This window comes from Carex rostrata, chromosome 13, assembly GCF_964058835.1.
Source record: "Carex rostrata chromosome 13, lpCarRost1.2, whole genome shotgun sequence".
In the NCBI taxonomy this organism is placed as follows: Eukaryota; Viridiplantae; Streptophyta; class Magnoliopsida; order Poales; family Cyperaceae; genus Carex; species Carex rostrata.
Window position 1 is genome coordinate 873134 of NC_135930.1, and position 13039 is coordinate 886172.

Consider the following 13039-nt stretch of genomic DNA (forward strand, 5'->3'; position numbering starts at 1 on the left):
ATGTGTTTGGGGGACCAAATTTTACATTTTTTGAAATTTTTTTACTATTTCAAAAAATATAAAATTTGGTCCCCAAATACATATTAATATGGAGAACAAGATGAACGGTTCGGATCGACCGTTAGGATTTTGAAAAGTCGAAATCCAAGGCGTTGCATGGAGGGGCTCTATGCTATGCATAGCATGCTAGCATATTCCTATATATATATATTTGAATTACATTTTATTTCCATTTGACACTCATCATCTTTATTAATGTGATCAATTGATTCTGTGTGTTTCCAGCGGTACAACTAACAGAAAAAATCATAGCTGGACGTGGACCCATATGGCCATACACCATGCGAGTCTAAATCCTCTGAGAAAACTCACAATTTGGGTTTTAATCTGGACCGTTCGATCAGAATCAGAACCGAATCAATCATGTAAGAGTGCACAGTGTCCTTTTAATATTCGTGTTGGTTTTGATTGGAAGGTCCGTATTCAAATTCAAAATTTGAGGTACCTTATTTGATTTAATTCTGCAGCCCGCTGGGGAAGGGGAAGTGCTAATTTGAGGTTTTTTTATTCAAAATTAAAAAAAATCGATCTCTCTCACTGACTCACTCTCACCAACCATAATCCCTAAACCCTAAAGTTCCAATTTCATCTTCGGAGATGGAGCGGCTAAGGAGGATTTGTGCTCTCTGCTACCAACCCTAAACCCTAAACCACCAACCCTCCTTCCAATCGCCCCTATCTTCTGCCGTTGTGCCACGTGTCCTCAAGGTGATTTACCTTCCCCTCATTTTCCAGCGCTTATTGCTCTAAGAAGTAGCACCTTTACTTGCTCTTAATTTCTTCTTCTTCATAGGCCTTGCCTTCGTTTAGTAAAGTAACTGTTAAATTCATTGTATATTAAGCCCCATGTAGTAAAGGAACTTGGAACAGTTTAGACTACTTTTTGTTGGTTCTATTTAATTTGCTATTTCTTTTTTTTTCTTCTCATACAAATAATTTATTAATTATGTTCCTAATTTGTCAGGTTCATACAAGTAATTAAATTAATTATTCATAGTTGTCATTGCTCAATACTAATTGGCCTCAAGCAATAATTACTTTGCAAATCGGAAATTATTACTAATAACTTCATGACATGCATTTTAGTTAGCTTTCTTTTTTTGCTCTTAATATGTCTAATGTGGCGTGTAAGGTGACTGATTGCAAAATTTAGGTTTTTTGATATTTGTAAAAACTAAATTGAAAGTGATATTTTTTTTTGAAATGTTGGGAGAAGAAAAAAAATAGAGCTGATTTCAAACTTTTTGTTGGAATTTTACCAATTAATGCTGATTGAGCTATTCTTCACGAATTTGAAAGAAAAATCGAAGAAAAAGTTTAATCAAGGTCTTAGAAATCCATATGCAGTGCTGATTATAATTTTGCATTCTGATATGTGGGTGATATCATTGTTCATTTTTCTTGTTCTACATTTGAGATAACTTCTAGCTGGTTTGTTCTTTTCTTGCATTTCAACACAGCGATCGTGTTTGACGAACTGCCTTATTGAAGGGTGAAAGATGGATGGTAGAGATCTTGCCATCGACAGAATAAGTGATATGCCCGATGAACTTCTAACACGAATACTCTCCTTGCTGACAACCGAAGAGGCAGTGCGCACGTGCATATTGTCCAAAAGATGGACAGATCTTTGGACTTCTACGGATACTCTCGACTTCGGCAGCCATGAATTTGGGAACTCTGACTGCGACAAAAGATTTCTGCGGTTCATTCATGGTGTACTAAACCGTAGAGATTTCTCACCCCTGGATAAATTCAAACTGACATGGTGGTCTTATCTAAATAGAAGCGGTCATGGTATTGTTGAAGAATGCATTAGTCACGCAGTTGCTTCCATGCCTCGGCTAATCTATATTTACATTAGTTCGAATCCGATCTTCAAGTTGCCTGATTCACTTCTCAATTGCGGGTTAGTAAAGGAGATGTCATTGTTAACTGGATATAGTTTATTTAAAAGCAAACCTAAATCTATAAACCTCCCTTCTCTTCAAAAACTGGAGATTGGTCATATCTCCATCGATGATGATTTGATAAAAATGTTTTTATTGGGGTGCCCTGTCCTTGAAGAATTGGCCCTGACAGATTGTCGGTTGATGTTTAAAGAGATCAACTCCAATGTTGTGAAGAAATTGACTATTAAGAAATGTTCTCTCTGTACAAGATCATTTACATTGAAGAACTCATCATCTCTAGTCACAGCAGACCTAGATTTTCAAATTTCATATTATAATGGTGAACTGAATCTTCTTTGCGGCCTTCCAAATGTTACAAGTCTGAGGCTTTATGCAACTCGTGATATCCTGGTATGCTTAATTTTGAGTGCATCACAATAGAGGTGTGAAATAGTAGTATTGCATCTTGTTTGACATTCTTTTCTTATTTGTAGAGATTACCCGACAAAGATATTCCAAACTGTCTGATATTGAATAACTTGAAGAGCTTGGAACTAGGAGAATTGCAGACGATGTATGATTGGGATTTAGTGGTTTGGTTTCTCCAGCATTCACCCAATTTAAAGAAGCTTGTCTTGAAGTTTGGTTATGTAATACCCCTTCCCCCCCCTCTCTCTCTCTCTCTGTGCTGGGGAAGGAGTGGTAGTAGTAAAGATGCTGGTATTTCAGTACTGTTCATAATATTGTGTAGTTGATGAGGTAGCATTTTTCCGGTACAAGTCTCGTGTTTATTTCTTTTCTTTTTCTGATTTTGTCCTCGGAGCTTGCTTATTATATTGAGCACCAACCAACCTTTTGAAAATGAGAGGGATGCCTTTAGTACATCATCACTTAAGACTCAAGAGTCAGACAATATTAGGCACATACAGTTAATATTTCACCATACATGCGAGTATAGTATTGCAGAGGCTGATTTCTTCAAAATCTGATAACTGATAATGAGATACCATATATATATATATAGAGAGAGTTAGGCTGGGGTGCTATGGATAGCATAGAGGCCTCTATGCTACGGCTCAATATTCGAGTTTTCAAAATCCAAACGGTCGATCCGAACCGTTCATCTTATTCTCCATATTAATATCTGCTTGGAGACCAAATTTTACATTTTTCTGAATTTTTTTACTATTTATTAAGTATTTTACAAAATTGTTGATCCAACGGTGGCTGCACAAAACAGTAAAACCGTTGGATTAGCGATTTTCAAAGTGGCTTAATAAATAGTAAAAAAATTCAGAAAAATGTAAAATTTGGTCTCCAAGCAGATATTAATATGGAGAATAAGATGAACGGTTCGGATCGACCGTTTGGATTTTGAAAACTCGAATATTGAGCCGTAGCATAGAGGCCTCTATGCTATCCATAGCACCCCAGCCTAACTCTATATATATATATATATATATATTTTGCAATTGAGCAATTAATGGACTTAGATGCATCCATCTTTTAATATCAAGAATTTAAATATTGAGGATGCAATTGCTTGTTTGCACAAGTGTTGTGACAACTATCTTACTGTCATACTAACTTCTTATTATAAACTATCATTAGACTTTTATTAGGATAATTGTTGTCAACTACCTTACTAAATCTTATTGTCCAGCAACCGAGAGTGAAGACGTTGTGCAAGAAGCATTACCGGGAAAAAAATTCATTTCCACGTGAATTCCTTGAGATAGTGGAGATAAGGGTTGTGGAGTCAAGGCTTAAAAAGGAGACTGAAGAAATGGTGGTGAAGACTTTGGGTGTGCTTTTAAAGACCATAGGAAAAATTGTAATCCTCTAAGTTTGTCGATCATCCTTGAAATTGTATGATAGGTCTGGAAACTGTTTAGTTTGATAAATCGGTGATTGGATGCTGTGATCTCTTTAAGTATTATTCTGTTCTTTTACTTTTTAAGTTAGATTGTCGCAAAGAAAACTTGTGTTTTTTGGCTGTGCAAGGAACACTTAGTGCTTGTTGTTAGCTGTGTTTTGTGGTATAATACTACTTTCTAGCTATGAAAAACTCTACTTTTTGTTGTTAGCTGTGTTTGACTTTCTTGCATCTCTTTCCATTTTTTTTATAGAACTTAAACTAGCACTGCTGAGCGCTGATTACCCATTTTGAGGAATTATGAGTCACAATTTATGTGGTTGAATGATTGATGTACCTACCGCATATACCTAGAGCAATTTATCTTACCCGGCTGCTCCAGCTCCAACGGGTCCAAGCTCGTTGGGATATTTGTACTTTGAAATAGTTGAATTTTCGCGCTATTGATACATACTAAAATAGTTGGGATATTTGTACTTTGAAAATAAAAAAGAATTGAGAAAAATCACGTAAATGGCTTATAATTTATGGTTAAGTAGAGATACACATCTCCATTTTTTTTTATTAATTAAAACTTTTGACCAAAGAAACTTTAGATTTTTATAAGATAATTCTTTTTTGCCCATAAAGAATCATAGTGATCATTTAATGCGGCAAGTAAGAATTTTTTTTTTTGGTTGAAATTGCCCTTAGAGTTTGATGCTCCTCCATAATGTAAGATTATGAGTTCCAACTTTGGAATGCAGCACCTTTACCAGTAATTCTGAATCCGAGTAGAAGATGCAATTTTTAATGTTCATATGTGCTGCTGCCTGAATTGCCATAAGCAATGCCCTTGTCTCCATTTGAATAGGAGATTTACCATTTTGAAACGACTTGCATGCATATCTGATAAGTGTTTGATGCTCCTCCATAATGAAAGCCGCACCACCCCTTTCTGATTGATCAAGCGACCCATCACACCAGCATTTGTAACAAAGCGTGTCAACCTCAGATTGCAGGATACCAGTCTGCTCTTGTGCTTTCCTTCTAGAAGAGATCAGGTCTGGGAAACTAAGCAACTGATGATTGAGATTCAACTGTCTCAAAGTGAGTTCCGGGTCACATTTTACATTATTAAAGATGTGTGAACACCTTGCCTTCCAAATCTGCCAGGCTAGAGACATAAACAAGGCAATTTTGCAGAGCTTAAAGATTTCTCCACAAGTACACTAGTATTTCTAGTACCGACCCCTGTGCTAGTGTGTCAGTGCAGGGGCCCAGTGATGATAGGAACCATGTAGCCTTCACATGGGGGCATCTTAAAATTACATAGGATATGTCTTCTTGAGTGACATTACAAATACTGCAATCAGGTTGCACAGTTTGTATGCGCCTTGCAATTTCAAAGGATGTGGGAAGTGCTCTATTAAGTATTCTTCCACACCAATCTTACATCATCATCAGGAACCATTCTAATTAGAGGTTGTAATTAGCTAATCATTTGGTAGTCCCTTTTGACTGAAAATTCACCATTCTTTCGAGTAAACATGCACCTGTCTTCAATGCCTGGGTATAGGATCGTACCTCTTAATTCTTCTTCAATTTCTAGGGCCATTTGATTATCAAAAAGCTCTGCCAGTCTGTTCATATCCCATGTCAGAGTATTCAAATTGAAAAGTGTCCCCACCTTAAGATGAATATGCGAACGCGGAATCTGCACAATCGCTTGCCAATTCCTGAACCATGGCTGGACAAATATCCGACACTTGTTTCCATTTCTGAGAACCCATTTAGTGTGACTAGCCATAATAGCTCTACAACTGAGAATCATGGCTTTATTCATTGTTTCTAAGTCTCGCAATCCCAGCCCTCCTTCCAATTTTGGCCTTGTCAGCATTTCCCATTTGACATAGCATATACCCTTTTTAAATCGTCTTTCCCCAAACAAACTGCACACACTTTCCATGCATGCAATCTGCTGTCCATTTTTTGCAGCGGTGGTTGAAAGGCAGACGGTCTGGATACATCAACCGGGGATCCCAAATAAGTTTCATTTTCTTCAGCAAAGGATGCACCAAATGTTCTCAAGGTGAATTGAATCTGAGCCAGGGGAGTAGCCTTCGAATAAGCAAGTAAGAATTAGGACCCCTTATAAATAATTGATAATGTTATCCTTTTAAATTTTAAGTCATTTGCCATCAAAACATCAATTAGATGTAGCAGCTTAATCACAAGATTTGAAACTTCCCATTCGACAAAAAATATTGTGGAGTAACTTTGGGTTTTACCTTTTTTTTTAAATTTAAATATGACCATTATGCCCTTATGATACTTGTCTCAAATAAGCCGCTTGGAGACTGTCTCAACATAAAGATAAAGAGTAAAAAAAGTCAAAATATTTTCAGAATAATGGCCATGCTAAATGAAATTATAAAGTCATTCCTATAAAAATTGAAAATTGTTTCATTATATGGGCTACTTTTGCCAGTACAATTTGTATATTTCTTTTTTCTTTTATTCTCCCGTTATGAGAATTGCGGCAACTATTCTTACACTTATTATGCCTTGCAATGCCAGCTTTTTGAGACATGATTGACATGACATTGTGTTGAGATATTTGTATCTTTATCGTTTATTATATTAGCATAGTTTTGGGGGGCCTATCGGTAAATACATCATTATGGAATACTCTAGGGGGTTATTTGTAAGAGTGCTTTGTAAGTCTCTATATAAGCCCAAATCATTAATCAATAAAGCAACTTTTGGTAGAAAACATCTTTACATTGCTTGTCAGGAAATTACAATAATCTTGGGCTGAGATTATACTTCATCTAATGCACATACGAGTTGTTTTGATGCCCAGCTTAAGGAATGTGAATCAGTAATCGGGTAAATTTGTTTTCACACCCAGTTTAAGGCTAAATCAATGTGAAACGTGGGTGCACTTTGACCACATGTAGCACTAAAACAAAACAGTTTACCAATTCAAGTCAAATTGCTAGAATCATCAACATTCATTAATAATTTTGAGTTCCATGATGTATGTAAAGTTCTGACAGAAGGGTATTGTGAAACTTATACAATTAAACCCTATTGTTTCTGAAAATCACGGAATAGCAAATCATCTCTATTGTACCAGCCCAAAAATTCCATCTGATTCTAGCAAAAAAAAAAAAAAACAGTTTGCCAATTACGAAAAACAGATGCATATATGAATTTTTCCATCTGATTTGAGCCACAAAAAAAAAAAAAAAAAGCCAATTCATTAATAATTTTGAGTTTCATGATGTATGTAAAGTTAAGACAGAAGGGTACTGTGAAATTTACACATTAAACCCTATTTTTTCTGAAAATCACAGAATTGTAATATCATCTCGATTGTTCCAGTCCAAAAACTCCAAATCAAGGTACCATAAACTCTAATGTTTTACTAGGATCATGAACCAGTATGAGGTACTAGCAATTCGGAAGGATCAGGTACCAGCAGCCAATCTGTCAAACTCACAATTGAAAACCCCAAATGAGTAGCTAGCAAGATTTAGTCAAATTGAGCGCAAATAACCTTTACCAGCAGTCAAATCAAACGAGTAGCTAGCCAACAACGTTTGCCATAATTTTTTTGAAAACAAACAGTGCCAAATGAGATGGTCTCCATCTTCCAAACAATTATGACAACCCTTTCCACATATGATACACCGAACTTTGTTAAAACCCTGAGTATCCACAATTGACAATTTGGCACCAGTAGTAGATACACCGAACACTCTTAAATGCTATGAATCCCGTATAGAACACCGGCATGCCTAATACTGTTGTTGTTTGGGAAATGAACTTTTTTCAATTTCTGGTAAGTATGCCACGTTAGAAGGCTGTCAGATCCAGCCTGGTGGACCAGTCCCACGGCTCTTTTGACACATAATGCTGTCGATACTTCTTTCAAACCACATAATCCGCACTTCCATCTCCCCTCTTCCTTCCCAACCCTCCCCTACCCTCCTAAAGTTCCTCTCTTCCGATCTTAGTGCCAATACAACAGGTCCTATGGTGACTTTTAAATTAAATATTCCCAAATTAAGCTGAAATTACCCCTTGACACAATGTGCTTTATTTGGCTAAAGGCCATATATGATATGACATGTTCTTAATTATTTTTTCTTTTACAACATTTGAATAGGAGCATGCTGAGTCAGTGAGTTCTATGTGCAGATGATGGTTCAGAAAGGGGTTCGATCAGCAAATGACTAGGGTTGTTGCTTTCTATTGCTTTTGAATGATATATCAAGCTGCTTCTGATATGGTGTAAAACTGACTTATTTAAATGTGGCAAGAGATAAGATGCCAGAAGAACAATTTTACCATTTCAATTGCCATTTTTTGTATTCTTAATATTGGGAGAGAAGGATATAAGGTTTGTGGATTAATTATCAATTTGTTTTTTTTAGAATATAAATTGCAGACATTATATCTTTGTCATTGATTTTTGTCTATATTATTTTTTCTCCTTGTTGACAACCTTGTTTGAATTTTGATTTATGTTGTGTTGGCCCGATCACCAAATTATTAAATCATGTTAGATCAACTGATTAGTTGTACCTGGACCAAATTCTTTTTTTGTGGATTCAACGAAGTGGTTTTAGTAATACTGAATAGAAAATAAAAATTAATAAATTGAACTGTCGCTCTCTCCTCTTCTCTCGGTTGGAGTTGGTACCGCTGGTACGACCAAGAGGAGAGAGCAAGAGCAGTGCCAGAGTTCATGAGTACCAGCGGTGTTCATGAGATTAAAATAATACCAATAGAGAAGAGGAGAGAGCGAGAGAAGAGGAGAGCATGAGCGACAGAGAAATTGTTCGGAATAGTAAATTGAAATACGTTATTCATCAGAGAAAGGACCTCTCATTTTTAATTTTCAGATGATGTGGCATTAATTGCAATCTATTTTTAATTGCTGGGATGGAGTGTTTAGTAAATATGAATCTCTTTGATTGCTAAAAGTAATGACGTGACAGTTTAGCAATTAACTTTAATTGCTCCATTGGAGATGCTCTAAGTTAAATTAAATAAAACCTAAATCAATGTTTAATTTGTAGCTGTTACATCAATGCCATGTGTTAGCACTTTTAGATTTCAAGATGATTCACCAATAGTTACTTGGAATGCAAAACTAGCCTCTTAGCCACCAGTCGAATACCAGCATTTTGTTGATAATCATACACATCTAAGTCAAAAAATGCATCTAACATACTACCAGGTCTTATAAGAGTCTTCAGTTCTGATACATCAACCTTGGTGGAATTGAGCTCATGGATAGTTCCAAATGATTTTCTTCGATACATCTTTGTCGGATAGATGACATGGTCTCCAATCACCATGCTACAGAAGAAATGTCATAAATGTCAGAATAAGAGACTTTAATATCTTCATTCCACATCATAATCCCAGTTATGTAAAAGATATAATTTTCTTCAGTCTGAATAACTTTTCTTCCTCAATATATCAGTGATGATGAGCATCACAGCACATGCAAGAACAAATAGAAAACAAAAGTGATCAACCTGCATTCACTACTGTACCATCTGTCTACTACATAATATTTTTGTTCAATTGTGTTTTCCCAGAGTCTACAGTTCAAATAATCTTAATTCCCTAATTTTATTTACTTCTTGTAACATAAGAATTTTGCATTGCATTGTCATAAAAACTAATTCCAAAAATACTAAAATGGTACATAAAAAACGTACTGTAAACGAATAGTCGGCAGATTAAACCAACCATTTTTCTTCACCAGATATCTCCACTGAGAAATACTTCCCGCCTCCAAAGACATCTTACGTGTCACTTCATCACATTTGTTTAGTAGTTTACACAAATTTTTTGGTACTTGAACCACTATATTAAGTTTTGGTCGCCCGTTATTATCCAGATATTTTGCGTTAACACCAAAACATACATTGAGATTGGCACAACACAAATGTAGTGGTACATCTTTGAGGAACACAACTGTTTTACCGAAATGAAGGGTTGAAACTGTAATATGTTGGGTCAAAACTTTTTCAGGTTCTAGGTAGCCTGAGAAATCACTTGAGCTTTCATTAATTGGTGTAGCAGTGTAAGATGGGGTTGTACCAGCATTTAAGTTGTCAAGTTTCATTTCTTCTATACGTGTCACTAGTATAGAGTAATCATTAGATGATGCAACTATGTCTGTATCATTTCTAGTTATACGAGATTCATCTATTGATGTGGCAGTAGATAGCAGATCTGGCAAACTTGTTTCCTGAAAAACCAACACACTTGCATTAGATATTTTCTCATTTGTGTCCTTTAAAACCTGAAAAGATCCATATATATCCCTCAGAATGTGAAATAGTACAAATAATCCAAATGCGGGAACCTCTTGACACCCTTACTTTTCTATTCTAATTTCTTCAAATAATCCAAATGCCCAAAATTAACTGAAATAAAATGATTTACTATTAAGTCAAAAATGTTAATGTTAAACAAGGCTAGGAGTATGTGAGTTTTCTTATTTTGCAGTGCTATCCATCATGTTTTGAGGTTCAAAGGGTATCCAAGACAATTAGCTCCATGATATGACATATTGGGTAAAAAATAGAGGAAAGTACTTACAAGGAAAAGCACAGTAGCACAAGACTTGACAACTTCAATATTCTTCCTCACATCATCCAAGCTCCTGTTAAAAATTTGTTTAGGGTTAAAAAAACACGAAATAATAATATAGAAGCAAAGAAAATAGTAGTAAAAATGTCTCTTCTACCTGTGTGATTGCCGTCCAAGACCAAAATAAGTTGCCAAGCTAGCCATCTACAAATAACAACATTGAGCTTCAACAATATCATACCCTTAATTAACTTCAATACTTTTCTACAAGAAAACTAGTATTGGGAAAGGAAAATGTACAAATATACTATACACAACAACAACAAAAAAACAATTACAGAGAGCAATTTTCATTTTCATCATTAGGAAAAAAAAAAAGGAAAATGAAAACATGCAAAAAATAAATATGAAGCCCTCAAGTTCTATCTAAGCAGTACCAATTTTTTTCATTTTGCAAAAGTGCGCAGCATAACAAATACAGGTAAACAGCCCTTAAAATCCAATATATAAAGTTTGAAATTTTATTTTTCTAACTCAATATTTCAAAATTCTGAAAAGTTTCTGATAGCAAGGTTAACAGCACTGCAAGTTTTTCTTCTGAAAAAAAATAGAACCTCAAGAGAAAACATCAAGTACCTTCATATCACCAGCTCTCTGACCAAACCTTTGGAGTAACTGTAAGGTGTCTATCAAACCCATTGGTTCTGGTGCCGGCCGACCAATCTCAGCATAGGCCTCCTTTATTCTTGGGCAATCAAATCTCACTATGTTATGCCCTGCCCATACTCTCCCTGCATATACACATCACCATACAATACTTCGTCAAATTGTATAACATTTGGAGCTAGACCCAAGTCATTCAATTTTATTATTGCTTTCTATTTCGTCAAGTAATAGATCATGTATTGGAAATCCACCAGTGTAGTTTCTACACAGTCTGTCCCAAAGGAGGGTTCGTGATAGACTAGGCGAGCCAGCGGTAAATAAAAAAGCCTCTTTATGAAAATGAAACCCTCACGAATTGGGCAGGAGTAGTAGTAATAGAATGGGTGACCTACTAGAAGTCCCTGTGTTCCAGATTCCGGTTGGGTTTCATTTCTAGCTTACCCCAACTTGTTTGGGAAGAAAGGCTTTGAAGAAGAAGAAAAAGAAAAGATCATATACTGGAGAGACCCATTTACACACAATCATCAGAAGATGAGGACCAGAAAAAAGGAGACCAACAGTAACTGATTAACAAAATACTGTGAGAACTATGGTTAAGTGTTAGTTAGATGATGGATTAGCACATGTAAGTGATTGATTAGCCTACTAGCTTGCCTATATATGTGTGATTGCAAACACAATGAAGATTCAATAAAACAGTAGATGAATTCTATCTCTTTCTCAAACTGTTATATCAAGCAATTCAATTTTAAATTTCATAAAGTTACATGAAAGCCAGATTTTTGAACTTGAAATGAAGGAAAAAAAAATTGACTAAAGAAATAACCAATTCTGAATCCTCCAAGGTCATAACTCCCCCATGATAACAACGGCTATATGCAATACATAAAAATATAAACACAGAGTAAAAAAAAGTAAAAAAAAAAGGAACTAACCATGAAGAATGGCATAGACAGTGTCTGCTATGTCAGCAAAAGTCGGTGCAGACCCAACCGACTTGCGAGAGATGCCATTACACCTCACCCAGGAGATGGCATCCAAATTGGCCGGCTTGATCAGAGTGGAGTAACTAAACACCTCCACCAGAGTCTGAGGGCAAAGGATAATAGCCCCGAATTCCAGCAGGGAATGGCTCTCTCCTTTGCGCGAAGGCACGGTAGTTTCGATGTCGAAGAAAGCAATCTCAGGGCCCCTTGGACGGGGGACCCACCTGGCAGGACTGGCGGTATCCATCGCTGGTCAAAGCTTCTAGGCGATGTCTGATCAGGATCAGAGGCAATCCGGCCCACGCCTATAATACACGGGACGGTCCTGATCTATTAACGCACGTTCCGTTAATGCCGAAGATACGAACCAATTATAAATAGGATTCAATTCAGGTCCTCTATTAAGAAATTCGATATTTTATAATTCTAATGAGGAATTCAATTTAGCAATTAAAAAGAAGGATCTCATAAAACAAACAGCAATTGGACACAGTTGAGAAGAAATTAAACACAAAATCAAATTTAAAATGAAGGACTAAATAAATTCGACATCCGCACCTGACCCGTGATCGATTACCGTGATGGGGTCGAACTCTACCCTTTATTGTGAGTTTCCATTATCCTCTTCTCTCACTTTCTTCCCTTCAATTTTCCCCTCTGCCCCTCCTTTCGTTACTTCCAAGTTCCAATAATGAATATACTGGCTCTAAGAGAGTGAGTGTGAGTGTGTGTGTGTGTGTGTGTGTGGACACCTCTATTAAAGAAAGAATATACTGGAGGCGAGAGCTGGGAGATCAAATCCCGTCGTTTCTTTCTCCTGGCAGGAAGGAAAAGAGAGAGAGGGAAGGTGAAGTGGGCCCTGTGCTCAGTGGCAGAGAAGGAGAGAAAGAGAGAGACCACTCTTGCGTAAAATGGAGAGGGAGAAGGGAAAAGGGCAGAAAGGGAGTTTGTGGGGC

The 13039-nt window shown here is 36.4% G+C and overlaps 2 protein-coding genes across 5 annotated transcripts; one reads left to right on the top strand and one right to left on the bottom strand.

Moving 5' to 3' along the window:
- The first annotated feature begins 630 nt into the window (after window positions 1–630).
- On the top strand, window positions 631–4046 carry LOC144563801 (F-box protein At4g22280-like). Of its 2 annotated transcripts, none has more exons than XM_078313256.1 (4): window positions 631–768; window positions 1521–2363; window positions 2447–2602; window positions 3616–4046. In XM_078313256.1, the coding sequence occupies exons 2-4, from the start codon at window positions 1560–1562 to the stop codon at window positions 3796–3798; spliced, it is 1143 nt and encodes a 380-aa protein (XP_078169382.1). In that variant the 5' UTR covers window positions 631–768; window positions 1521–1559; the 3' UTR covers window positions 3799–4046. The 2 variants fall into 2 exon arrangements, with proteins under 2 accessions (XP_078169382.1, XP_078169383.1); XM_078313257.1 differs by having other exon boundaries at window positions 2447–2711; window positions 3616–3705.
- A 4804-nt stretch (window positions 4047–8850) lies between these two features.
- LOC144564431 (protein NEN1-like) lies at window positions 8851–12803 on the bottom strand. Of its 3 annotated transcripts, none has more exons than XM_078314031.1 (7): window positions 12642–12803; window positions 12033–12388; window positions 11068–11222; window positions 10589–10635; window positions 10441–10504; window positions 9552–10087; window positions 8851–9183 (listed from the first exon to the last, which is right to left on the bottom strand). In XM_078314031.1, the coding sequence occupies exons 2-7, from the start codon at window positions 12328–12330 to the stop codon at window positions 8958–8960; spliced, it is 1326 nt and encodes a 441-aa protein (XP_078170157.1). In that variant the 5' UTR covers window positions 12331–12388; window positions 12642–12803; the 3' UTR covers window positions 8851–8957. The 3 variants fall into 3 exon arrangements, with proteins under 3 accessions (XP_078170157.1, XP_078170156.1, XP_078170155.1); XM_078314030.1 differs by having other exon boundaries at window positions 12033–12408; XM_078314029.1 differs by having other exon boundaries at window positions 12033–12413.
- Between the last annotated feature and the right edge of the window lie 236 nt (window positions 12804–13039).

Excerpts from the sequence above, each read along its gene's own strand:
- LOC144564431 (XM_078314031.1), bottom strand. The coding sequence starts at position 12,330 with ATGGATACCGCCAGTCCTGCCAGGTGGGTCCCCCGTCCAAGGGGCCCT. Across the intron at positions 11,223-12,032 it reads TGTCTATGCCATTCTTCATG|GGAGAGTATGGGCAGGGCAT; the intron begins GTTAGTTCCTTT and ends GTGTATATGCAG. Across the intron at positions 10,088-10,440 it reads GTGCTACTGTGCTTTTCCTT|GAAACAAGTTTGCCAGATCT; the intron begins GTAAGTACTTTC and ends TTGGTTTTTCAG.
- LOC144563801 (XM_078313256.1), top strand. The coding sequence starts at position 1,560 with ATGGATGGTAGAGATCTTGCCATCGACAGAATAAGTGATATGCCCGAT. Across the intron at positions 2,364-2,446 it reads ATGCAACTCGTGATATCCTG|AGATTACCCGACAAAGATAT; the intron begins GTATGCTTAATT and ends TCTTATTTGTAG. Across the intron at positions 2,603-3,615 it reads TTGTCTTGAAGTTTGGTTAT|CAACCGAGAGTGAAGACGTT; the intron begins GTAATACCCCTT and ends CTTATTGTCCAG.